This window comes from Pagrus pagrus (assembly GCF_965226575.1).
Source record: "Pagrus pagrus genome assembly, chromosome: 3".
Taxonomy (NCBI): Eukaryota; Metazoa; Chordata; class Actinopteri; order Spariformes; family Sparidae; genus Pagrus; species Pagrus pagrus.
The window spans coordinates 18000402-18027842 of NC_140187.1; the positions used below are offsets into that span (position 1 = coordinate 18000402).

At 42.7% G+C, this 27441-nt stretch overlaps 2 protein-coding genes across 2 annotated transcripts; one reads left to right on the forward strand and one right to left on the reverse strand.

Annotated features, from left to right (window-relative positions):
- The first annotated feature begins 827 nt into the window (after positions 1-827).
- LOC311254241 (tripartite motif-containing protein 16-like) lies at positions 828-4480 on the forward strand. The gene is made up of 6 exons (XM_084347882.1): positions 828-1325; positions 1819-1914; positions 1987-2220; positions 2299-2572; positions 2890-2961; positions 3450-4480. Exons 1-6 carry the CDS (start codon positions 903-905, stop codon positions 3989-3991), a joined length of 1641 nt encoding a protein of 546 aa, XP_084204008.1. The 5' UTR covers positions 828-902; the 3' UTR covers positions 3992-4480.
- A 711-nt stretch (positions 4481-5191) lies between these two features.
- Positions 5192-22259, reverse strand: LOC311254900 (sodium-dependent neutral amino acid transporter SLC6A17-like). Its single transcript, XM_084348949.1, has 12 exons — positions 21908-22259; positions 18134-18575; positions 14459-14616; positions 13703-13829; positions 12336-12517; positions 12136-12246; positions 11804-12045; positions 11373-11565; positions 11098-11290; positions 10677-10836; positions 10418-10580; positions 5192-9949 (listed from the first exon to the last, which is right to left on the reverse strand). Exons 2-12 carry the CDS (start codon positions 18414-18416, stop codon positions 9533-9535), a joined length of 2229 nt encoding a protein of 742 aa, XP_084205075.1. The 5' UTR covers positions 18417-18575; positions 21908-22259; the 3' UTR covers positions 5192-9532.
- Positions 22260-27441: the final 5182 nt, after the last annotated feature.

Here is a 27441-nt window from a genome sequence, read left to right on the forward strand (position 1 = left end):
TATTTTTTAACACATGCAGCCAGAAATGCAGACATAAAATTGTAACAAAATCATAAAATCAAAGAATGTAAACAAGATCTTACAACTTTTGGTACTTGACAGTCTGTGTGCACATTTTGGTGCCTAAAAAGCAGTGAGGTTGGATACCGAGATAAACCTGAGAGATAATATGGAAATGAGTATCGCAGGTGTGCAAAATTGTATGCGTTAAAACTTTTGATGTATTTTTTGTGATATGTTGAACTGGTTACTGAAGATGATGTGACTGAAAACACACAACAGTCCAGAAAAACACAACAGCATTTCAGAAAATGCAGCAACATCACAGAAAACAAAACAACAGTTCAGTTCATTTAACAAAACACACCAACATGTCATAACACGTGACATCTCACAAAACACAATTCAGAAAAAATACAATTGCAACAAACAAAGCAACATTTAATAAGCACAACATCACACAAAACATTTCATGAACTTCACAAAAAATTAAATTTCATAAAACAACAGCAACGAACAACTGCTTCTGAGAAAACACAGCCACATCTCAGATTACAGGAAAAGCAGGAACAACACTTCTTGTTTTTGATTGGACAGAAACAAAGACAGCTGTAATGCTGCAATGTAATTTCCTCTTTCTGTTGAGTTTTAGTCTCAACCTTGCGCATAATTTGCAAAGCAAATGCCCTTGAGTCATTTCTTACATTACAATTGTAAAGCACTATCACACCATTGTTCACCTTTTCTTCTAACTCCCCTTTGAACATAATTCAAATAATTGAGTCACGCCCATCTCCAGTCTGACATCAGGAAACCACACACACACACAACACAAGACTATCGCTTCGCTTGAGCTGGAAACGAAACCAAACCTGACGCAGCCCGCCTTTCTCCACACAGACATGGCAGAGGCTCGTATACCTGTGAGGGTGAACCGCCTCTGCTGTCCAATCTGCAGCCAGGTTCTCAGGAGTCCTGTCACTATTCCCTGTGGGCACAACTTCTGCATGCGGTGTATCCAGGACCGCTGGGGTCACGAGGAGAGGAGCGCCTCTCTCTGCAGCTGTCCTGAATGTGGCAACAAGTTTCCCATCAGACCTCAGCTGACTGAGAACACAACTCTGGCTGACTTGGTGAGGGACACACCGGCCCTGAAAAGAGCTCGTACCTGGATGGAAACAGGAAGTCCTTTATGTCGGAGGCACAACCGCTCCCTGGATGTTTACTGCTGCACAGATGAGAAGATCATATGTCAAGTGTGTGCTTCAGCTGAGCACAGGGGGCACACTTTTGGGTTTGTGAGCGAGGAAAGAAGAAGGAAACAGGTAAAACACAAAGAGCACCACAATTTCTGACTTTTATGTCATTTAGTTACTGACTGAGGAGACTCTCCAGCTGTAAACCTGTTAAATATGGTAGTATATGAGTGAATAAACAGCTTTCATTCAGTTGCACCTGCCACACGTTTTTGTGCCATGAATAAAGAAACCAGTGTGTGAGGTTTACAAGGTCTGAGTCACTGCAGTTCACCCTGTCCTTTAGCTCCACCCCAGACAAAACATCTGTGTCAGCTGCATTCACACATCCAGAATGAGTTCTTCTTCTTCTTCTTCTTCTTCTTCTTCTAACTCACTATACCTTTCTAATCCACTCTCCACGGTGGAGAAAAGGCAAAAAAAAAGAAGTACCTACTTTTCCAAAATACACGCTCAGTTAAATCCAACCAAACCACAACTGGGTTACCCACTTCAACAGACAGAAGGATATTTTATTGCACCTATTTTTAAAGGTCTAAACAAATAATGTGTATTTCTGAAGGAGGAGCTGAAGAACATCCAGATGAAATCCCAGCAGATTCTCCAGAAACAAAAAAAGAAATGGAAGAACTTGAAGAAGACTCTTGAACAGATTCAGGTGAGGAGAACATGCGACTTCATGTTTATGTGCTCATGAAAATAGGAAAATAAACCTGTGTGTATAAAACAGGAGGAGGCGAGGAACACAGAGGACTACTGTGAGGCTGTCCTGGCCGGCGTCATCGACTCCATCCAGAGACATTTCCTATCACTGAAGGAGCTGATCGGAGCTCAGGAGGAGGCGACGACTGCCCGGGTTCAGACCTCTCTACAGACCCTGCAGGTGAAGATGGATGAAATGAGGAAGAGGAGTGCTGAGTTGGAGCGTCTGGCACGGACTGACGTCGACGTCGATTTCTTGGAGGTACAGTGATCACTTCCCTAGAAAGTTAACCTGAATCTGTCTGCTAGATGATGCTTCTATGTCTCTGTCTGTTCACAGAGATGGCCCTCTGTGCGGCGCCTCTGGGAAAAAGACCATCTTCATCCTCTCGGTGGGGCCTCAGAGGATCCACTTCGCCCCTTTGAGCTCACAAAGAGAGCTGTCGATGAGCTCGGGAGGCAACTGGAGGCATTTTGTGACAAGGAATTTGCAACAGTCTCTCAAACTGGTATGTGTATTAGAGCCGACAGTGGAGAACAGTGGGAGTCAGCAGGAGAGACAGAGGAGGACGACATGCAGCACAGAAGTGAAGCCAGTACCTCACAGCCCCACGGTTTGTACTTATAACTTACTTAAAAACTTAAAAAAAACACGTCTAATGTTTATTTACATTTACTTAATAATTACTATAACCTGTGGCAACATTAAGGTGTGTGGATTTTATAAACTAAGAGATTCGGCTGTTGATTTGTTCTTTCTAAATGGGCAGGTAAAACCATTAGTATGAGCTGAATTTCTCTTTTTACGTTGCTGCGTTTTTGTAATTTGGTGAACTGACCCTTTAAGGTATACACATTAATGTAGAGGAGATGTTGTGTCACAGCAGTTAAATCACAGGTGTTATTACTAACAGTAATGACGGCTTTACAGGTCTCTCAGGAGTGAACAACACTGTGACTGAACAGACTGTGGAGCCTAAAACCAGAGCAGAGTTCCTGCAGTGTGAGTTTATCGTCTTACGTCCTACCTAACACTTACCAGCACTTTGGTCAACTATACCTTAAACTACAAGGAGCTTCTAACTGGTTACGAAACAGTCAATTTAATATTGATGCATCTAAATGATCTGCATGAGCACACGAGACCATCAGCAAGAAGATTGGCTACTTCTGTGTAATTACTCATTCTGATTGTCTGTCTCCAGGTCTGTTTCTTACTTATTCGGGTTGGATGAGTCATAAAATAAAAAAAAAAATTCTGTGCTGAAGAAAAAAGCCGCTCTGTCGTCTGGTGGAACGGCACTAAACAATAAAACAATTTCGTCGTTTCACTTTTGTCCACAGGTGCCGCCAGAATCACAAAAAATGAACGTTCCTCGTTGCAGCTTTAACCTCTCATGTAGTGTTGGAGAGTGACAGTGTAGTGTTCACGTTGTTTTACTGAACTAAAGGATCTGAGAGTGTTTCACATATTTGTCTTCATTACCTCAGATGCATGTGGCCTCAGCCTGGACCCCACCACAGCTCACCAGGACCTGGACATTCACGTAGGAGACAAAGAGGTGAGGCTGGGCCCTCGGAACGATAAAAGCTCAGCCATGCGTCACCCCGAGAGGTTTATCCACAGGCGGCAGGTGCTGTGCAGGGAGGGACTGCAGGCCGAGCGCTGCTACTACGAGATAGAGGTGAAGGGAGACAAGGCTGAGATCGCCCTCGCCTACAGAGGGATGGACAGAAAATCCCGCACAACCATGTCAGCTTTTGGGGCCAATGCATTTTCCTGGAGTCTCGATCGCTCCACAAACTACTCCGTGAGCCACAGAGGTGACAGCATCCAGCTCACAACATCCCCCAGTCAGCACAGGATCGGCGTCTATCTGGAGTTCAAAAAGGGAGCGCTGTCTTTCTATGAGGTGTCAGACAGCATGAAGTTTCTGTACAAGGTCGAGGCTGAATTCACAGAGGAGCTGTACCCCGGCTTCTGGCTCGGAGAGAAGTGTTGCATCAGGATCTGTGATCTGAGACAGGACTGACTGTGAACCACTGAGGAAGTTTGAGTTTTGAATTATTAAACTTTTTTTTTTATCACTATGTTCATTAGCAAATGTACTTAAATAACTGTGTACTTAGACTATATCTCAGTGTAATCGGGGCTCCTTTGGGTTATCGCTCGTGTTTTATTATGTGTTTAGTTTTATGGCTTTTAGTTTGTTTTATTCTCTCTGTGTTTTAAATGTGTTCTGTTTTTATTGTAAAGCACTTTATAACTATGCAAACTCAGTTTATTATTGTAATATATGACCTCAAGGACCTCTGCAGGGACATGGACCACATTTTGGGAACCACTGAAGAACAAGCTTACAGATGAATTCAACATAACGCAGCATTTTGTTACACGTTGTACATCTTTTAAATGTTTTAACTTTATAATAGTTGCATGTCATTGTCTGCCTGCTGTTTGTACACACAGAAGCTTCACATGCAGGTGTTTTTATTCTGAAAATAATCTGACAAATGTTTGAGTCAACAAAGCAGCCTCCATTAATCCTGCCAAGGCTACAGAGGATGACATCATCCTCCCTCTTTATACAATTCAATAACAAACATAAGAAATGTATGTACGAGATAAATGCTAATGTCAGTATGTTAACATGCTCAAAAATGACAATGCTAACATGCTAATGTCCATCATGTATAATGTTTACCATGTTCACCATCTAAGTTTAACTAACTAGTTTAGTAATTTAGTGTTAATTAACACTAAACCCAAATGGCATCTGAGGCTTTTATGAATGGAGTGGAACTGGTCCATCACCATCACTGGTATTTGGCCAAGAACAGTGTTTTACAAAATGTTAGACAAATTAAAATGTTGACCTGATGATGGCACTAGAGGAGAAGTAAAGGGATTACCAAAGAGATTAAAATTTATCCAGAGGGTCTGAATGTTTGTGCCACATTTAATGGCAATCCGTCCAAGAGCTGTAACGATATTTGACTGGAAAAACAACAAATATCAACATGCTGTGGGGACTAGAGGAAAAGTCAGGGGATCACCACAGTCATTAGGAGTAATCCTCTGGGCACCATCCATATCTGTACCAAATTTAATCACAATGTCTGCCATCCAGACAGTCCGCTGCTCGCACGGCTAATCAAAATGTCTTTCACTTTGGAAAAGACAGACTCGATCTGAAATCTGAAAAACAAACAACAACAAAAAAACATCCACGTCCAGCAGCTTGTCCACTCTTTATTATTAATATTTGTGGTGATGTACACAATTTTTTACAATAATTCATCAGTCTCATACAATCATAACGTGACTGAGGAAAGAGAGAGCGAGAGAGAAGCTGTAAAAGGACATTTCTAAACGTGTCTCCTGTACAGACAGTGCTTGAAACATGTGCTCAGTAAGGCCCTGCACCCACAGGTAACAAGAAGGAATATGTAGTTTACACACGCACACGCACGCATGCACACACACACACACACACGCACACATTTTTTTTTAATATATATATACGCACACACACTCCAGCACTTGTAAGGAAGAGTCTAACATCCCTTTGGCTACAAGGGGCAGCTCCTAATCATTGCTATAACTGACACTAATGTGTCTTTCAGCCTAAATTATTCTTCAGTTTATTAACTGGATATTGCTTTTACACAGACCTCGAACTTACTGCTATGAGGACAACAGAACAAATGCTAACTTTTTTTTGCGGTCCTAGTGAAAAAAAGTGCATCAATCACATTCATTATTACTTTATGTTACATTTACTGCTAAAACAGTTACTTTTTAAGACATTGATATACTTCACACGGATAAAATCTATCTTCAGAATAGTTTGACTACACAAGGTTATTTACAGATTTGGACAACGGAGGAGATTTTTCTACACGATGCACTCTCAGCAGGAAGTGCCTGACTCACACAGACTAAAAACAAGACAAGAGATGAAACAAGTTTCAATTAAAGTTTATAGCCACACAAGCAGCCCTGCAAGACGGTAATGCTCCGTACACACAGAGTGATGGATGGATTTTTTTTAGAAGTGTAAGCATGTTATCTTAATATTCAACTCAAGTCCAGCTGAATCTGACTGTTGGACAAGATGATATTTTGGCGGCAAAGAGCTATCAACCGCAAAAGTAGCTCAGTTAGTCTGTTTTAATGACCACGAGGCTAGCAGAAGGTTACCGACACTCAAGTTGGAGTCAGAGAGGTCTTCCTTGTTAGCATCTTAACAGGCATGCTGGCATGTTAACATCCTAACAACCTAAGTAGCCCAATGGATCGTTAGCAGTCTTATATGCAATATAAGTTATCTTACTAACCTGATAATGTTTAGCATGTTAGCATGCTATCCTGGCATTCATCTCAAGTATATCTGAGACTGACTGGAATTATTATATATTATAATATACATTATATGCAATATAACATTTTCAAGTTAATATGTTTTTATACAATTAGCATGTTAGCAGGGTTTCTTAGCATTCATCTCAAGTGCAGCTGCAGCTATTGAACAAGAGGAACGTTTGCCCTGCAGGTTGTGCCAAATGCTAATGTTTTGCATGTAATTTTCTGGAAGTTAGTATGTTTTTATACAATTGGCATGTTAGCATGCTATCTTGGCATTCATCTCAAGTATAACTGAGGCTGACTCAATTATTTTGTGAATTACAGTGTTGGACAGGAGGACATTTTGACCTGCAGGTGGTGCCACATGAGAAGTCGAGGATTCATGGGAAATGATCTGTGTCAATGCAGGAGGTGCCAGTGTGGCTATAAAACAAGTAGACCAGTAAAGCTAAAGTGGAGACAGGGGAGTGGACGTATCCTAACAGCAGGTGCAGCCAGAGGAACACACAGCTCTCGTGAACACAACAGAGAACCAGCTGTGGCCCACATAACACCACACTTCACATCACACATCACCTCCCCCGCCCAGCAGCATTTTCACATCCCACAACAAGAATTAGCTACACAAACTACAAAATAGATAAGTCTTTAAATATACAATTTAAATAAGCTTCACACAAGATGAAAATATACAGTATATATATATACTGGTCACTTTTAAAAGATAAATCTTTGTTGTTCATCACACCTACACACACTGCAAATATACAGGAATATAAATATAGTCCATTTAATCCTTAACACCATGGCTTTGAATATTGTGATAAAAAAATAAATAAACGTATCCTCTTCCATGTGAAAGGAACTTGAATGTGCTCAGTTTGAACTTGTAGACACTTTTGCACAACTACTCATAATCGGTGTGTACAAAAATGAAACACGTCCGTCTTAACTTTACCCGTTCAGACTGTCTGCTGGCTTCACAGCAGTTCAGCCCGGAGTCAAAGATCTGCATCACAAAGAAAACGTGGTGTGATGTTACTGTCTGCGTAAATAACACTCAGAGGTCTATTATTCCACACAGAAACAGAAACAGTGTGCATGTGTGGGTCTGATCATGTGTGCATTTATGTTTTTGTTTGTGCATGAAGGAGTTCAAGACATACAAAAGTTCATATTATTCCACCATTTGGATTTTTTGTTTTTTAAATTCCTAAATCTTTTGGTCCAAAGCTGATTCTTCTATTTCATGTTCAGTAGTTTTTTTTTGGTCCATAGTGAACATTGTGCGTTCTGGTTTGTGCTCCAATATTGCTTAATCATTCAATCGGCAGCGATTAATTCCACATGTGCATAAATGTTCAAAACAACCCGAACACTTAAAGTTAGTAATTCACTTGTGCACAACAGTTGCGTAAAATCGTTTTTGTGCTTTTGTAGGAGGAAAGTCCAAATAGCATCGAGCAAGGAACAGAGATTTTTTTCAAATTCACACGAACAAGCTGTGCTTTCTGTTACTGAAGACTTAAAGGTTTACAAGAGCTGAACACTGTCCTTTGTTTATCTTCCTCTGTGGGCGGCTACATGTAAAATTTTGCACTCATTGCACTTTTCACATGTGCAGCCCTGTAACGCATCAGATAGAAACACTGAAAAAATCCATCCTCTAGTCTGAGTCGTACAAGTCCTCTCTTGCTGCACTAAAACTCAAGAATTAAAACAAACTCTTTGTAGTTCACCTTCAACATAATGTCCTTCCAAGTGTTTTGTTGTCTATGTTTTACTCTTTGGTGGAGAAACTGAAATTAGTGATTTCCGCAAGTTATAACGCATGTGAAATGGTTGACTGGGTTTAGAACAAAATTATATTATCCTACTGCATATCACGATCCTGTACGCTGCTGTTCACAGAATGAGGGAGAACAATACTGACTACACACAAAACACAGCAGAGAATGAAGGATGGAAGAGAATGAAACATACAGTAAATGGACGTGTTTAGAGCAGCCGTAAGCATAGTTTACAATACACAGAGCTTTGTGTTTTCCTGTTTCAGGGCATTAGAAGTGCATGTCAGACATACTGTATGTACTCACTGAAATCACTGCTTTAGATCTAATCTTTAAAGGAGACATATTATGCTTATTTTCAGGTTCATAATTGTATTTCTGGGCACTACTGGAGTCAAGTTACATGCTTAAATGCTCAAAGAACACATCAGTCCTCTCAAACTGTCCAGTGCTGCAGGACGCTCTGTTTTAGCTCCTGTCTCTTTAAGGCCCCTCCTCCTGAATACCCAGTCTGCTCTGATTGGTCAGCTGACACACGCCTGACCCAGCACCCCTAACAACAACAGATCAGCTGTGCTTAACTAATTCTTACATGCCAAACTAGCTGCGATGCTCAAATTATGCCACCGTGTGACACAGTGATATAGTGTGATGTCACAAAGTCACATAATTAAAGGGCGGGACTACTGACGAGGCGTTTCAGGAGCAGTGTTTTCTGTGGGAGAGAGGAGCTTCTGTTGGTGTGGACTTTTTAGCTTTCAAGGTCTTTTACGTGCACAAGAACTTTTAGAAATCACTGAAGGAAAGAAAAAAAACATAATATGTCTCCTGTAAAGATCTTGTTTGCGTTCGACTGTATGGCTTTGACACACAGTACCACTTTGGAGGGCAGTGACGAAAAAACACTGACAGGCTTTAAATCTCAACTTGATTAAACTCACATTCATCTTGGCTCTCTGTGCCAGTGTACTGAGTGAAAACCTGTTCACTCAGCAGGACCCTCACTGGCTCCTCTACATTCGTACTTTCAGCTCCTCTGCACTGTGCAGCAGACGGGGATGTGCATTCAGCTGTGTGTGTGTGTGGTGGGAGGGATGTGTGTCTGCTGAGGATCCTTATGCTAAGGCAAAGAAAACTTCATCTTAAACCCTGTGATGGTAAATACAGAACAGATTACAGATGTACAGTGTGTCACTGTCGATCTCACCCTGATTTCAGTGTTGAGCTATTTACTCCTGCTGCAGATGGTTCCTTGGTGTTATTTTGTGAAGCGTGGGCGGCTACATACAGTTTTGTGGTGTTAGTCGGACAGTGGTAGGGAGTCTCTGCGCTGCAGTGACCCCCGGCGCAGACTTTATGGCTGAAAGGTAAACGGTGCTACAGGACTGGGTGTCAGAGAGGTGTTTGGACAGCAGTCAAGAGTCAGACTCTGGTGTGACAGGTGTGGTCAGCGTGGTAGGTGTAGTCGGCGTTGTCGGGCTGATGGCAGCGTTCTGGTAGCCCGTACCGTAGCAGCTGTTTGGAGACAGGGAGTTGGGGTCCAGAGGTTTGTTCGTTCCTGGAGTCAGATAGGCTTTGCGTGCTGGCCCCGATGACGGCGCATCGCCGGGCTTGGCGCCGAGGATGGATCTGGCCTCGTCCTGCTCCTCCAGATTAGAGATGTCCTTCATCATGGTTTTACGGTAGGAGACAGACAGCTTGTTGGAGCCGTCTGATATCAGGTTGAAGCGACGGGCAATGAAGACGACGGGCAGAGGAAGCATGGCCACTGCAATGAGAGCGAAGCACATGGCCAGAGCCCAGGGAGGGTAACTCTGGAAGCGCTCCTGAGCCTGTAGACACACACAGAGTTTAGTGATTGTGTGTAATTTGAAAAGAAAATCAAAAGAGAAAGGTTTCTCTAATTGTAGAGAAAAATGACGTTTTTTGGCTTCAAGCAGGCTAAAATCTGAATTGTGCAATGAATCACGCATATGAAGTTTGTCTAAAAGATTATTTCTCAACTCAAGAAAGTCGCAGTTTGTCATAAAACTAATGAAAATATGTAATTAGAAAGACGACACACTCAACAGTTGCATAAGTGACGTCATCTCACCGAAACCCAGAACAGAAACCTTGTAGAGCCGGTCACGTATATTAGCTAGCTCACTAAACTGACTAACTCTCCTTTCACATGAGACTTACAGTGATTTAAGTCAACCTGGAGTGAAGACAGCTGAAAACACACACACACACACACACACACACACACACACACACACACACACACACACACACAGGCACAAAACACACAGACTGACCAGCTCTTCGACCCAGGCGTTGTATCCTGGTGGGCTGATGGCCATCTCTATGACAGTGGCTGAGATGAGCACAATGAGACACAGAGGGGAGACGTACTTCCACAGGTAGAAATAAATCATGCACGGTCTGAAGCCCAACATGTCCTCCAGATCCTGCATGAACCTGACGAAGCCAGAACAACAAAAGTACAGTCATGACCATGTGTCTTTATATCATATTTCACTTATTCAACAATCCTAGACCGACACACAGTTGTACCTTTTTGTGCCGTAAATCCAAGCGACGGACAGATTTTCCAGGATGACCACGACAGTGAGAGGCAGTCCGGCAGAGTAATCATCAAACATGGTGACAAAGTAGTTTCCTGAGCGCTGTACGAACAACAGCCCGCAGAGGAAGGCCACGATGCAACAACACACTGAAACGAACCCAGAGAAGATGACGAATTAGCGCTCATTCAGAGTTAAAGATGAGGAATGGACAATATTCTGGTCTGATAGATGAGAAAATTGGTTTTATTGCTGGTAAGTTGTTTTGTTTCCTGCAAGTGTTTTGCATTCAGCACACTCGGAGCAATAATACAGCTCCTAATGCAGCCCGTTCCCTGTAGTGCTTTAACGCTGTGCTGAATAAGAGGTTTCAACTATTAGCATAATAGGCCGTCAGTGTGGAGGCTTACCTGTGAAAAGCTCCTTCTGGACCTTGTAGGTGTCGAGGACCGGTGTGGTGATGCCGGTCATGGTGCCGATCATGCTGCCCAGTCCGAGATTGATGAGCATGAAGAAGAACATGACCGACCAGAACGGAGACGCCGGGAAATGGGTCATGGCTTCTGTGAAGGCGATGAAGGCCAAGCCTGTGCCCTGGACCGCCTGCAGAGAGACGGCAGAGGTGCGAAATCAGGTGAGAACATGCTATGGATCCGTGTGTAGGAGGACCGTGAGGTAGACTCACCTTGTTGAGCTCGTCCTCCAGGACACAAGGCTCCAGACCCAGCTGGGCGAAGCTGCCCTCTTTCACTGTCTTGATGACGCCGTACATCTCAGCGTAGTCTGAGGTGCTGAGATGGGAGAAGTTCACATGTGGAGGGATCAGGTCGTGACTCAGGACGTTGGAGTTGAGGTATCCCAGGATCTTCTCTGCGTTCCTACCAAAATAAAAGGACAAAATCATCTTTATTGGTCAAGTGTGTTGACATAAGGAATGTAATCGTGGTGGCCCTCAACAGATGCTTTGAATAACGCTCTTTCATAAACTGTCATTCACACAAAGATTATAAAGACAAGTTATTCATGTATGAATATAAAATTGGAGGTGGTGTTTTGATATTTCGCATAAAGACTTTGTGGCCCGCAGAGGGTTTGTTTTTACAGATGTGAACTTACTCGACGACACACTTCTCATTCATGAGGTTGGCCTTGAAGCCCAGCACAGCGAAGACCACCAGTGTGGCCAGAATAGAAGTGAGGAAGTTGATGACAGAGACGAGCACGGCGTCAAAGTGACAGTTGTTGTCGATCTTATTGTAGCTGGAGAACGCTATGACCCCTCCGAACCCCAGACCCAGGGCGAAGAAGACCTGGGTGGCTGCCTCCCTCCACACCTGGGGCTCCAGCATCTTCTCCAACTGTGACAGGCAGAGAGAGAAAGTCAGTATTTTTAGCCAACATGGTCGACGATTCAAAACACAAGGAAGAAGCAGCTCTGCCAGTCTCACCTTGGGGGTGAACATGTGAGCGATACCGTCCACTGATCCCTTCAGCATTAAACCCCGGACCAGGAAACAGAACAGAACCACATAGGGGAAAAGAGAGCTGAAGTACATCACCTGTGACAGAAGAAGAGAGAAAACATACAGTCAGGAAAGAGAAACACGTCATATTTTTCTCTCATCATGCCACCCATTCTCTCTGTTACCTTCCCAGAGGAGGCGATTCCTCTGATGACGGCGAGGCAGACGATGATCCAGGCCACCAGCAGAGACAGAGTCATCTTGATGTTGAGGCCGCCGCTCTCTGCGATGGTGCTGGTCGTGTTGAGAGTCTGACGGTACCAGAAATACGTCGTGGCCGAGCTTTTGTCACACTCCGGCTCCACAACTGAAGAGAAATGGGTGTGAAGATGCAGCGGTGAGGCTCAGGTGTCGCAGAGAGGGCAGAAATATAATGAGATTGAGGATGTTTGCTCAGGGTCAACATCTCAATTCTCATCTGGTTTACAACTCTCAGACATAAGGGGAGCTCAACAAGGTCGTCTGTGTGCTTAGTATGCCGAGCGTGAACCTCCAATTCATAACGCTTGAGACTTTTACACTGCACATGCAGTATATCCTCTGGTTACCTCTGAGAGATGATATATACTGTGTGTGGCTGAGTTTAGAGTCAGCAGTGTAAGCTCTTTATAGATGCAACACGATCTAAATCTGATGATTTCAATACGCCCTCTGCTAAATTAATTGCTAAATTAAATTAATTGATTATTTACTATCTGGTTCCCTTGTGATACATTGTGTGTCACTGTGGGTGCAGATGTATAAGAAGCACACACACACACACACACACACACACACACACACACGCAGTGCTTCTGTTGTTGCTGTCCTTCAGCGTCAGCGTCCTTCAGTCTGAATCTCTGCTCCTCGTCCGTCTGCCAGCAGCCTCGGCAGGGCTGAGTCATACACATGCTGAGTGTTTCTTGGCTGCCCCGGGGTTATGTTATTATCGCTCCTAATCAAACTCCAGAGGGTTTTAATCTGGGTAATGTCGTGACAGAAAGTTGTGAGCGAGTTAACACAGTTTGTCTGATCTGCTTACTGCAGGTGTGTCGATAGAGGAGGAAGCTGCGCGGCTTCATGCAAGGCGAGTTTAATCCTAGAGCTTGTAGCCTGGTGGCCCGTTGAGGAACAACTCTGGGGTCCATGTACATACATACATATACAGAAACTGACTATAAGAAGGACACAAATGGATTTTGTGGCAAACGTGATCCTGAAAATGTACGCACACCTGATATTAAATGAAAGCATCCATCTACTGTGGAAGCTTTGAAGCCAGTTTTCGCAGTGGCTGTAGCCTTTAAGTCTTGTGTTGTATTTTTGTGTTTTCTTTCATTTCATTTTACTCTTTGATTGATTTTTCTCTTCATTGTGTCTTTAAATGTTGTTCTGAAGTATTTATCTGCTCCATGTAAAGCAATGACTGTAAATCGCCTCTGTATTCGAAAGATGCTACAAAGGTATATAAGTAACTTTCCTTGTCTGTTGGTTAACATTAAATATCACTCACTGGCAAGTGTCCCATTCCTCCTGATCGGGCATTCGCTCCATGGCAGAGGATACTGGAAGGACTGGAAGAAATAGAAGATGCTCCAGCCGATGATCACATTGTAGTAGAGACCCACAAAGCCACACACCTAGACAGACAGACAGACAGACAGACAGACGGTTAACTATTGTTTATTTGTTTATAGACATTTCACAGTATTCCCTCTTCTATGGGATGTAAACAACCAGCATACATAACAGTAAAGAAATCAAAACTATAAGGTGTCATGTTTTATACACCTCCTCTACACTGTATAATGAGATCTGCACAGAGTGAGGAAACTATGCAAATGAGGCAGCGTGCTTTCTGCATGTCCCGCGTTGCTGTCAGTCTTCTGAGCAGTCGTGCCAGCCAGGACATTCACAAGCTAAATAAGGTTGAGGAAAGCATGAATAATTAAAGCGCTCTCTTTTCAACACTGATCTTCCACGAGATATTTATAGCTGCTTCTGCGCCAGCCGTGCAACTGGAAAGAAAGGCTACCCTTCACTCTGAAACACGTCGATACCTCCCATAAACCCAAGAGACGCTGAGGCAGAGATAAGGCTGTTGTGGTGACTCCAGATGTTCCTGTAACTTTATCCTGCCCACTGCCATATCGATTTCATGTTTCCATAAACATGCATAAGGCATATATATGTATATATATATATAAATGTATATATATTTACAGTCAATCAATTAAATAAGATAAAAACCTGTGATTTCCCTTCTTACCATCAGACTGGACATTCCTATCCCGCCCAGGCTGGGACAGACGTAGTTCCAGACCCCGATGCTCCCACGTCGGATCTTCTGACCCACTGCCAGCTCCAAGAAGAAAAGCGGGATGCCGATGATGAGGAGAAGGATGAAGTAGGGAACCAGATAGGCGCCTAGAAAACAGGGAGGCTGTCAGTTTTTGTAGGCCTCCTTTAAGTCTTGCATGTTGTGTTTTTAAAGGACAGGTGTATTAGGTTGCATCCAGGGTCGGGAGAGTTACTTTAAAAATATGTTCCTGACTAATTACCTGTTAATAAATGTAGTCAGTAACTTAATCCAAGTATCGCAATATTAAAGTAATGTAACTTGATTACTTTTCTGTACTTTTGGATTACTTCAATACCAAACACGTGCCGATAAAGACTAGAGAAAATAAATAGCAGTAAGACGTCTCTTATTTAATCTTAATAACTTGTGAATTCGGTTTCACTTAAGACCAGACGGATGTTGTGTGAGACGTGTGTGTGTACACATGGTTACAGACGAGTATATCATTCTTTATTTTGAAATTTGAATCCTGTTAGTCATCCCTCTTTTACTGAATGTACCTGTAAACTCTACACCTTTTTTTTCTGTACCTTTCCCAGAATACAGTTCCTTTGTTTGTATCCTGATTTCATAATCCTGTTACATATATTTCGTTACTCTCCATGCTTGGTTGAATCGCACAGTATGTAATTAAAGCCACAGTTTGTAATTTCTGCCGCTAGTGGTCTCTCAATGAAGACGAAGACATTAAATAGTGCAGGATCGAGCGAGCTGTTGTCTTCATTGTTAAACAACCACCACTGGGACTATGTGAGAAGTTTCAACAGATGTTTGACAGTTTTATTCAGTTCACCAACTTCCTTCCTCACTCTCTGACGTATCATCTCATGTTTTCCTTAAACTTACAGTAACAGGCGAACAAATGAAACAAACTGTTATGTTGAATAAAATTGTGGATTTTCACTGAGTTTGAACCGACTAGGGATTAGCCGCTACGCTTTTTTAGTGTGTCGGTAATTCCTAGTAACTAGACAAAACTTTTCCTGTTCATGTGTCTTTTAAAACCAGCAAGCTTTGAACAATAATTCAGCAATTTCTCATCAGTATAAAGCAAAATTATGTAGAAATTGGTGCAAAATCGACAGACATAATGTAGGTGCTGACTACAAACAGAACTCATTGCGTCTTAACAATGTTATGAGTTGTAAACTTGTATGTTGAAGTAAATGTATGTACCGCTGTGACTCTACCCTCTCACTGAAGTTACATGGTGCAGAAACAAGTGATGGGGGGGCTGAGTGGCAGAGACAGAGACACCATTCACCCTATTACAAGACACTGAACCATCAACATGATTTGAAGCTGTTATTTTAAGGTCAAAAAGTTACCTAACGTTGCTTTAACTTGCAATATAAGATATGGTGATTCACTGAGATATTCACCCTCCTGCACCCTGCTCCTCTCTTATATATCGTCTTTGCCTCCACTCATGAATAATCTTTGAAATTTCGTTCTCATTTTGATGGAAGTCTAAATTTGTCCCTTTGCAGCTTTAATCCAGAGACGCGTAATCAGGATGCAACTGTGTTTTACGTGCAAAGGGTGAGTCATCATCCGGGACTTATAGCAGGAAAACATGCACTAGCCTACTATTAATACTTCAAAAGTAGGAATTACATACAGAGGCACACACACGTTTGATAGAGGGAGGAGTAATGAGGCGGAGAGAAGAGGTGAAAGGCTAAATCAAGACGGCTGGAATAGAGAGGATAGTGAGGTTAAATGTAGTGAGAAGTGTTGGGGCTTTGCCAGGATCGTCAGATCAACCACTAAATCACAGGTTATTTAAACTGGAGCCTGATAGATGTGAAATACGACAGATAATGGAGGGAGAGAAATGAGGGAAGAAGTGACGAGGAGGGGAGAGAAGATAAATCCCAAACAACGCTGGCCTTTAATGTGTCTGTAATTGGCCGCTTGACAGAAAATTACGTTGTGAAAAATGGCCACTCGCCAGGTCACATAGCCTGACTGGTCTGGGAGTCTAGTGTCAGTAAATCGTCTGTAAAGGCAGTAAATCCTGCCTATATGCAGTAAATCAGACACGGGCAGTAAAGCAGCAAACACACAAACATTTAAGGAGTCGGATCGACGTAAGCAGAAGCACGTCAATCAACCCATGATGCCGAGGTGTCTCTCTCCTATAGTGAACACAGGTTTACACTGTGTATGCCTCCGATTACATGCACCAAAATAAAAGCTCGTCACTATACAGTTACAGTCAGGATTTTTTATCGAGTTTTTCTCTGTGTACCAGAGTATCAGTTCAGCCCGGCCCGCTCTGCCGGCAGTAGTAATCAATAGTGAAGCTATATTTAGACTTGGCTGTTTTCTGCACATTTACAGCTGCTCTCTTGGCACATCTGCACTGAAAGGAAATCACAAGTAGTTTGTGATGGTTGGAGGTTATTAAGCTGCTAAAAGTGAAAGACTGGCAGTCAAATAAGAAGCAGAACAGATGTTGACTTCATATATGAGCAATCATGTAACTGAAAGATTTGACACCAGCAAATCACTGGTGTCAAACAGAGCTGAGACATAGTGAGAATCATCTTGATGTTATGTGTTATGAACATATGGAAAAACACACTGATGCATGAGACAAGTATGAGAACTTTTGAATTGATCTTTATGTTTTATTTGAGGTTTTATGTTATTTTAATCTGTATGTATCAGAAATGTTGTCACTGTAATCTGTGTATTCTTGGATTTTACATGCAACATCTATTGCAAGTCCCTCCTCTGCTCTTCCTGAGGTTTCTCCCATTTTCCCCCGTTAACAGGGTTTTCTTGTTGGAGGGTTTCCTCACTCGAACCAAGGATCTAAAGACACAGGACGTCATGAACTGTACAACTGTAAAGCCTCTTTGGGAGATATGAATAAATTGTATGAATAATGAATGTGGATAACAGAAACGATAACTTGTAACTTGATATAGTTGATATAGGACAAATTGAATGAACTCTAACACATCATTCTGTAACTTTTGTGCTTGATACAAAAACAAAACTCATACAGCTCTCCTTTACCATGACTAATGTAAAAGACCTGTGTGATATAACATTATTCAGTCCGATTTAATGTTCTTGAACACCAAACACAATCATTCTTGATCACTTTATCAAACAAACCTGGATGGATGTGAAAATCTGCACCAAGTCTCATGACAATCCAACTTTTGTTGACATATTTCAGTCCGGACAAAACGTGGTGGTCAAAGGATAAAGTCGTGTCAGATTACACTTCTTTTCAGTCTATTCTTTGCTGTTTTCTGACAATCACGAGGAGCCATTACACAAACTTAAGCTTGCTATGTGGAGATCTTTTATGTGATTATACAATCTTTTAAATATTCAAATGTTATTCGTGTGTATTAGTAAAGTTTTCAGGCCCCCCAGTGTCCCTCAGTGTCAATAAATCTGCCATCTTGCCTTTTTTTATCCACCATCACAAGGGTCATGGTAATATCCTAACGCTGTGGGCTTTAAATTCAGCTGAAGTCAGTGATTTCAACAACATCTGAAGGAACTCTGCATTACTCTGACAGTAATGTAATCAGTCCCTTTGTGCCACTGACTCACCTCCTCCATTCTTCTGGCACAGGTAAGGGAAGCGCCACACGTTCCCCAGGCCCACAGAGAAGCCCACCTGGGCCAGGATGTACTGCAGTTTGCTGTTCCAGGCGGGGCGTCCGTCATTTTCGGGCACCTCTAGCTGCGGGACTTTCTTCCCGGCGGCCCCTCCGACGTTCAGGGCACTGCTCTTGTAGTCGAGCGGCTCCTCGTGTGCGAGCAGGTCGGCCACCGACTCCGTGACGTGCTCATGGCTCTGCTCGCGCTGCGTCACCTTGCTGTTCTTAGGCATCGGGGTGGGGAAGGGGGCGGGGGTGGAGAGAGAAAGAGATAGGGGGACGGAGACTGGTGCGAACAGGAGGAAGTGATACAGGCAGAGAGTGGAGAAGAGGTGGATGGATGTGGCTGTGAGGGAGGTGCTGGAGAGTGATTTCAGGTCAGGGGCTCAGTCCTGCATCAGAGAAACAGAAAGGTCACATAGTAAATGTGTGTTTCAAGGACATCATCTAAGCATATTTGGAGAAAAACTCCATGAATAAAAGAAGGTTTCACCGGGATCGTATGATGTACAGTCATTTTAAGCTTCCTTTTACAGGCTGTGATCCTTAAATAAGACTTCACACAGATGCTGACACAATTATTCCTCCATTTAGTGCTTGGTTAGGCTTGTAATAAAGATTGTAACACATGGTTATACCTCTCCAGGGCCATGAAAGGTGTCAACATAAAGACAGGAGACCATTTATCACACCTGCGTGTTAACTCATCCTTCTCTTTCAACAAAAACTCAATAGGGAAATCTTTATACTGTAAATAAACACAACAACAAAAAAATCCTCCACCACATCTCTTTGTCTCTCACGCAACGTTTTTTGCATCACAAAAATTCCCAATCCTGCAAATTGTTCTATTTAATTTCCCTGTTCTGCCCAGCTTAACTTTATTGAAGCTTTTTTTTCCCCCTCTCTGTAAATCCCCCATAATCCTCGGAAGCTTCGCAGCAACATCCATCCTCACCCCTCTCTCTCAGGGAGTGGTTGGTTCGACCCAAACGTAATGGAGGAAGTGAACATGATGCTTTGGATGAAGTGCCGTCATGTGTTCCTCCTGATCCACATCACGAGCCCCCGCGTAGGCTCATTACTTATTGAGTGACTCGTTCTCCATTATAAAAATCTGACGTGTGCTGAAATGTAAAACTGCAAAGCTGGTGGGTTGTTTAAACGCTGTTTCACACGCAGGAGGAAAAAGGTACAGAACAGAAGAAAAGACTGTGAATAAAGACTTTTGTTTCTCTGTGTTAGTAGTGACAGATTAAGTCACCATCATCCTGTTACAGGATGAAGGAGGAGGATGATGCTGCACCTCTGGTATGACGCAACAGCAGTGATGCACACGAGCCTTCGTCGTCACTGCTTACATCAGACAAAAACTAAACTCAAACTCCGAACACGAGAGCCACAAACACTCACAAAGTCCTTATTTGGTGCTCAGACTGTGCACTTGCTTGCCTCACTTATATATTTTTCATCATCGCAACAGATTTCCTCCTCTGTACATGTTAAGATGAGCCTATGATGTAATAATCCACAGCCATTCACAAGTCTTCATAATCCTGTGTGCATTAACTGTAAAGCCCCCAGCGCTGCTTTTCTGTCTTGTCATTCAATCCCATCCCACAGTATGCAAGACACGTAATATCAATCAGAGGCCGCATCATCCAGCCAACACGGGCAAACTGTAAACACATCGACTCAGCCAACCAATAATCCAAAAACACACAGTTCACATGACCCTGGCCGGCGAAGAGTCTGTCAGTGTGGAGGGATTTTATGCCACAGTGAAGGCACGTTTTTCATGGCAGGAAAAAGCCTGCAATGTTATCTTTCTCCTGTGTCGAGCACCAAATCTCCACCAAACCACCACAAACATGCTCGGACTGGGCAACAAAATCAAACATCATGCTATTTTTGACGATGTACCTAATCAAGAACTTTCACAATATCAGATTTTCACTCCACGATTATCTTGAAGGCCAGATTAATTCACAATAATGATATTATCGCGATATCTCTGGAAATTTGGGCAAAAACTGCGAGCAATCAAATATATCTTTAACTTTGTTTACTGTGTCTTTTGTCTCTTTTTGGCAAATGCATTACCCTCAAAATACGAGGGGGAGAGTCTGTTACCATAACTGTAAAAAAAAGCACAGAAAAAGAACAATTACAGTCAATTATTGGCAAAAAGGCAACCAGATGAACTCATAAAGAAAAGATCCACAAGACCAAACGTCTTCAATGATATCATCATATATGTGTTATCAACACAATATCAATGTTTCATTGTTTAATTCACAATTATCCTCAATATCGTGATATTGCCACACTGCTAATATCAATACTGTGCTGATTAATTAGGGACGACTAATCGTACTTACATAGCCCCAAATCACATTCACATTGACTCAGTGGGCTTTGCCATCTGTACAGTGAACGACATCCTCTGTCCTTTGACCCTTTATCCAAATATCCATAATCTGAGATAATAGTCTCATATCACAATACGATACTGATATAAACCCCGACCGTAAGACAGCTGATGTGAACAATTACTAAAACGTAAAAAAAGTTTTAAAATGTCTTTCACAACATCCGAGTGCTTGTTTTGTTCAACCAACAGTCCAAAAACCAAAGGACATCCTCTCACATACGACACAAATGACATCCTGGAATAAAGAAATGTCTTGTTTTTGAAATGTTTTGGCTTTAAAGTCATTGAAAGTTGACTTATTGTGTCAGCCCTCACAAAGACACACGGTTCAAAGCAACATCGTGACCATCTGAGTGACTGTAAATAACACTGAGGGTCTTTCTCACACTACTACAGCACACTTTAGTATTGTGAGCGTGTTCCTGCATCAGAGTCCCTGTTAGGAGCTAATTCTTCACTCTGGTAACTTTCCAGCACCAACAAGGTCACTGCAGGTTAAAGCCCGACCACTTCTAACTGAGAACACGCCACAAAATCACCAACATCTATCTTTGAGTTACATTTGGCCACGTCCAGTCACACATTACGACACGGAGCAGGATGAACCGGAGCGGACCCTGCAGGTATCAGCTTCTCTAATCAGCCTTGTTTAATTGTCCAGGCTTGTTCGTTAATCGATTACTGATCCTGTGATTACCAGCCTCATCTACAAGTCTGATCACACACTACACTTAGTGGTTAATCAGCTGTTTTACTGGTATTGACACAGTTTTAAAATTAACTGGCAACATCAGATCTCCAAACTTTAAACACTGTTGATGTAAAACATCAGGAAATCAATCATCAACGTTGTTTCTTCGTGAAGACTCTTTAAACTCCAGCATCCAGCTGCACATGGCAGCTGTGAAGCTCCTGGACGCCCTCACTCATCAACACCTCCACACAGATCACTTCATGTGACACATCTGGTGCTGATGCTGACAGCAGAGCTCTCATTTCCACCGCTCATCGCGAGTGATGCCACGACTTTTAAACACCCCCCAAGGTCACACGCGATTATTCCCTGACCTCTGTCGTTTACCCGAGCTCACCTCGGTCACGATGCACATCTTACACGATCACAAACAACTTGACAGGACTCGAAACAAGCGTAGCTCTGCGTGAAGAAACTCTTTAGCAGCTGTCTGTGAACTTTCCGCAGGAATAAACATCCTCCTGAATCCAGGTGGCGACACGCCGCCCTGTCCTGCCTCTCTTAAAGGGACGTAAGAATAAAAAAATCGTTCTCACCGTGAGTCTCTGGCAGCGATCAACAATATCCAGGCGTTGTTGTGAGCACAGATGTCAGAGGAAATCTGCAGAGAGGCATCAATACATCCGCCGGCCAGCACTTGTGGTTGTGAGTGAGCGCTCGCAGGACACTGGAGGACGGACGGAGCATCACATGCTGCTCTGCCTACAATTGACATGCAGGGTGGAGAGCCCGGGACGCGCCGTGACGCACAGAGGGCTGCTCGTTACCAACAATGACAAACGATCACCTGCCGCTCACTTGTTGTTGGACACTTCCGGCCATCACAAGCGTCTCTGCGCGGGAAGGTGTGATGATGATGAAGGGGGGGCGAGGGCAAAACTGTGCGCGTGTTTTGTCAAGGTTATCCACTCCTACCTGAGGAAGTGAGTGTGTGTGACGCAGCTTTCGTCACACCCCATCTCAATTGATAAAAAATTGAAGCCATTCAACCCTCGCCTGTCAGGATAGAAGAGAGGGGAAAAAACAAAACACAGTAAAGGTCATAAATAATAGTGACAGTGAGGTTTGTTCACAGTATTAACCGTCCATACTGAGAAACAGATGAGCTGTGTCCTTTTCCCACTGCACGACAATGAATGATCATCAATAAATTAGTTAAATTCATCATAAATGCATGGACAATGAATGAATTATACAGAGAAAGGGATAAAAGAAGGACATTTTGTACTCGAAGAAGAGAAAATGTGTTATTATTCTTGTTATTAGATGTTTATCATTCTTCTGCTCAGATCGTTTACTTAAAGGAGACATATTCTGCTCATTTTCAGGTTCATCATTTTGTTTTTGGTCACTACTAGAATATGTTTACATGCTTTAGTGCTAAAAAAACCCCATCTGTTTTCTCATACTGTCCAGTTCTGCAGCACTGTGACCACACTCTGTCGGAAACGCTCTGTTTTAGCTCCTGTCTCTTTAATACCCAGTCTGCTCTGATTGGTCAGCTCACACACGCCTGAGTCAGCACCGCTAACAACAACAGACCAGATGTGCTACATCAGTTCTTACGAGCGAAACTAGCCACTGTGCATGAATTATGCACGTGTGACATGGTGATGTAGCGTGATGTCACAAAGTCACAGAATTAAAGGCAGGACCACCGACGAGGGTTTTCTGTGTGAGAGAGGAGCTTCTGTTGACCTTTAATAATTTCAAGATCTTTAACATGCACAAGAACAAATACAAAACACTGATGGAAAGAAAAAACACAAAAAAAAGCACAACAGGTCTCCTTTACCTAAAAGTAGCACTATAAAATAAAATACTCACTTACAGGTAAAAGTCCTGCATTCACAAATTTACTTAAATAAAAGAACTGTCACTCAGTGGCTAAATTGCATTATGGGTAATATAGTCCACTGGTCTATCTATCTATCTATCTATCTATCTATCTATCTATCTTATCTAGCATTACACTTAACAAAACCAATACAGCAGAACCAGAGTTATAAACATTCTTCTTCCTTTTTAAAACCTCGCACCTACATTACCCACAATGCAATTTAGTCACTGAGTGACATCACCGGAGGTATTTTTTAGATTACATGCAGCTTCCTCTGGAGCCACAAAAGACTTCATAGTACTTTATCACATATGTAGTTGTACTCCCCTGAGACCTGTAAACACACTTTAATGTGTAAAAATTGTTGGAGTTACCCTTTAAGTACATTACTTGACTTAATGTACTTAGTTACTTTTTATCACTGCCCTCTCCGTAATGTTAAAACAAGAATTTTATCGATATTAAAGTCTGTTTCTATCAAAATCATCTGTTGAGACAGAAATCTACTCTCTTCATAAATGACTTCTCTTCATTAATCTCTGACTAACTGCTTTCTCTCCCCCATCAACCTGTAAATCTTTGGACTTTCACCGGGTGGTCGTTTCTCTATTAGGCACTGGACACGCGACATGGCTGCAGCAGACACATTCACCACGGGGACCATAAATCATGCACCAGCCGCCAGAATACTCTTTAATACCACCGAGATAGAGGAGGACGAGGCCATTTTTCATCCTGACCTTATGGATTTATTTTGTCCCCCATGTCTGCCTCCTCGGTCGTCTTAATCAGATGTGTTTCCTCACTTGCTTCTTGATGCTGCTTTTTCATCTGCATCATTATCATCATTGTGGAGTTTGGTCTAAGTGATGATAGATAACAAAGGGGAGTAAATATGTGGAATTAAGTGACTTTTAACTCCTGTTTGACTAACACACTATGAACTGACTCTATAACATATGACCTCTGCAGTGCATTTGAATCACAGCTCATATCTCATATTCTTACCGAAACACACACCTCAGTGTAGCATCCAAGTCGAGCTCAGAGTCTGATCCGTCTTTTCTATTTCTACATCTGGTCCTCGCTCGGTGACGCTTTTGACGCACCTTCTTCAGGCTGACTACCGGGAGCAGTTGCTGTGGCAACCTCAGGATCATATGACAGACGTCTCATCTCTGCACTCTCCTTTCTGCATCCCCCCTCCATAAACTGTTTGTGAACAATGTGAAATGCAGGTGTGACCTGCCGGGTCTGAAGTTTCTGTGGCAACCTATAGGTGACAGATGGAGATCAATATCTATTTATTCCAAATCATGAGTATTTTAATGATTAAACTATACTGATAGCTCCTCATCCACTGTGTCACATCTCTTTCCTTAGTTTGACTTCTCTCCTCTTGTTTGAGCAAGTTTCACAAGTGGATCAAAGATGATCATCTGGAGTGTTTTCTCACCCCACATTTGCTTTCACAACCTTTTGTCACCTCGTCTCTTGGGAGAAAATGTCCTACAAGAAATATCAGAGAGGAAAATGGAAGACATATCTGAAACAAGCTGGACAGAAAAATAAAATCTAATAAAAACAGTTTAAAAACAACATAGAGCATGACAATGAGGTGACTGTAAACTAATACTTCCACAAAAACTAGTAGCAGATGCTTCAGGGCATCTGCTAAGTGGACAGTGGTGTGTCACTCAGTGAAACACTCACATAATGTTTCGAGGATTTATCAAGCCTGCGTCAGCAGCCTTGCAGGCCTGTGGGACTGCTGGCACAGCGGCGCTGCTGCCCTCTCTGGTTAGCAAATGACCCAACAGTCCCATCTGGGCTGCAAGAGCTGCAGCTTTGTTCTGCAATCACTTACCCCATGTCCTCTCACTATACCTGCCTCTAATGCACATACTTCCACTTCACTCCCACTGTGATCAAATGCAGAGTGTGTGGTTTGGTGAAACAATAGAAATGTGTTCATCAGTACCAGGTGTCATTTTAGCAGGTCTGTGAGGCTGTACTGAGCTAATGCTGAAGCTAACATAGCTGATGTTTAGCAGGTACAGTGTTTACCATGCTCTCTATCTTAGTTTAGAGTGTCAGCATGCTAACATTTGCTAATAACACTACACACAAAGTGCAGAGGCTGATGGGAATGTCATTTTTGCAGGTATTTGATCATAAACAAACATACAATACTAGCCTATATGCTACGCATGTTACTGGAAAATAGAAGACACACGTTAGCTTGTTGTCCCTGCTGCTGATCCTGTGACATCCCCATACTGGCCCTGCACTGCCCCTACTGTTCATGTTTGTATTGCAGCTTGCGGACGCGTGGCGTTAACTTCTGAGGACGTGCACAGCAGATGCTCTGAACGAATGCAGGATGTGGGTTGTTAAGAGCAAATATATATTCTGCCTTACAAAAAAAAACCTCCTGGCACAAACTACAAGTGTACTGCGTGTATTCTACAATATGATGCTGTTTAAAAAAATGCAATACTTTAAGGATGTAATCAATCTAATTATCCTTGGTAATGTAACTTTAATCTAATTGGATTTTTTTTATGTAATCTGGACTGATCATAGTTACTTATTTTTGTAATCTCCAGTTAGTCCATTACTACTCAACCCTGATGACTAATTAACTCAGCATAAATCTCAGCTAAACAGCAGCAAAGCTTCACAAACACTGTTTCCTATCTGTGAATTTTATCTTGATCTCTTCACATTTGTATCATTTTCCTTTTGGCACAATCCCTCTGCACTGTTTCTCTCTGGGATCTTTTGGTCGTATCTCGTGGTCCTCGCTGTCTGACGTCAGCACCCTCTTTCAGCACGCTTCCACCCCTCTCTCCTGTTCACCTTCAGTCGCCTCTAACTTCTCATCTTCCCCTCGCCGCTTTGCACCACCCGCTTTCTTTTGTGCTCCCCCTACGCCTCTCTCCACTCACGTGCGCTCATGCATTCTGCATCTGCACCACCACATCCGCCCAGTACTTTTCCTTCACTCCAGTCTCATTTATATTCTCCCCTCCCCATCCTTTTTACTCCCACCCTCTCCCTCCCTCCCTCCTGTTTCTCCCCTTGTGTTTTGCGCTGTCTGGGTCACTCTCAGCGCCTAAAAAAAGCTTCAGCCTGCACTGGGCTCTGTGGTATCGCTTATCTAGTCCATTATTCTCTGTACAAGCACTTCAACAAACATAATTGCATCCAAATAATTCCCGCTGAAAGCCGGTGAATGTCAGCACTTTTGGCGGATGTGAAGGGATGCGTTAAAGCAAGTGATGTTTGTCAGGCTCTCTGTGATCAATGCACTAATAATTCAACGACTCTTTTAGCTGAGAGGGTTAAAGTTCATTGATGTTGGATGAGCTGTGTTTATCAGACAGGCTTGTTCTCACACTGCTACCACATCAGCCTCACACAACACCTGCATTAGAACTTTTCATGTTTCATTTCACAAAGAAATCCAACTATTTCTGGTTCCTGCTTTATCAGAAGATGCATCCTCACAGGACTGTAGCACCTCCTGCTTTCCCAGAGTGCATCAGTGTGAGGGGATGTGCTGGTGCTGTGCAGGTGTTCAGACAGTGGAGTAAGTGGGTCACACTGCAGGGCTCCAACATGCGGAGACACGCCAGGATGGTTGTAATAAAAAGATCGTGTCATTAAATCAGCATCAAGAAATCGTGAGGAACATAAGGTGAATAAAAACCAGCTGGGTGCCGAGATACACTGCAGTAGGTGATCCTCAGTTTTATCCAAGGCTGGACAGGTGAACATCTGGTTGTCTTTTGGTTGCTTGATGACAGAAATGGACACACAGATCGATTACTAAGCATCTGTCTCACATGAAAGCAGCGGGTGCAGTGGGTCAGGCCATGCTGTTCACCTTAATGCGACACATAAAAATAGAAACTCATTAAAAGCTGTTTTCTCCCCTCACTAATCCTTTGCAGATTTCCTCTTTGACAGCTCATTAACAAAAAAAGCCTGCGTGCCATTCTGTTTCGGATGGTTATTAACAGATGGAACGCCTGTCTGTTGCAACATATTCAAGGTTTCATGTGAGTGTTGGTGAATTTGAGATGGTCTAAAACAGCGTTGATCCACGCTTCCTGTTGGTTTTTGACTGGCTTCATCATTCATAATTCCCTTAAATGAGTATGCCACCATTATTATGTAAGCACAGTTTTGTTGAGGTACTTCATCGCTGAATGACTGAATACT

What these genes read in the sequence shown, in the direction of transcription:
- LOC311254241 (XM_084347882.1), top strand. Translation starts at nt 903, where the DNA reads ATGGCAGAGGCTCGTATACCTGTGAGGGTGAACCGCCTCTGCTGTCCA. An exon ending in AGGAAAGAAGAAGGAAACAG is followed by an intron (nt 1,326 to 1,818) that starts GTAAAACACAAA and finishes GTATTTCTGAAG; the next exon opens with GAGGAGCTGAAGAACATCCA. An exon ending in TCGACGTCGATTTCTTGGAG is followed by an intron (nt 2,221 to 2,298) that starts GTACAGTGATCA and finishes GTCTGTTCACAG; the next exon opens with AGATGGCCCTCTGTGCGGCG.
- LOC311254900 (XM_084348949.1), bottom strand. Translation starts at nt 18,416, where the DNA reads ATGCCTAAGAACAGCAAGGTGACGCAGCGCGAGCAGAGCCATGAGCAC. An exon ending in GAATCGCCTCCTCTGGGAAG is followed by an intron (nt 12,247 to 12,335) that starts GTAACAGAGAGA and finishes CTTCTGTCACAG; the next exon opens with GTGATGTACTTCAGCTCTCT. An exon ending in ACGCCTGGGTCGAAGAGCTG is followed by an intron (nt 9,950 to 10,417) that starts GTCAGTCTGTGT and finishes GTGTGTCTACAG; the next exon opens with GCTCAGGAGCGCTTCCAGAG.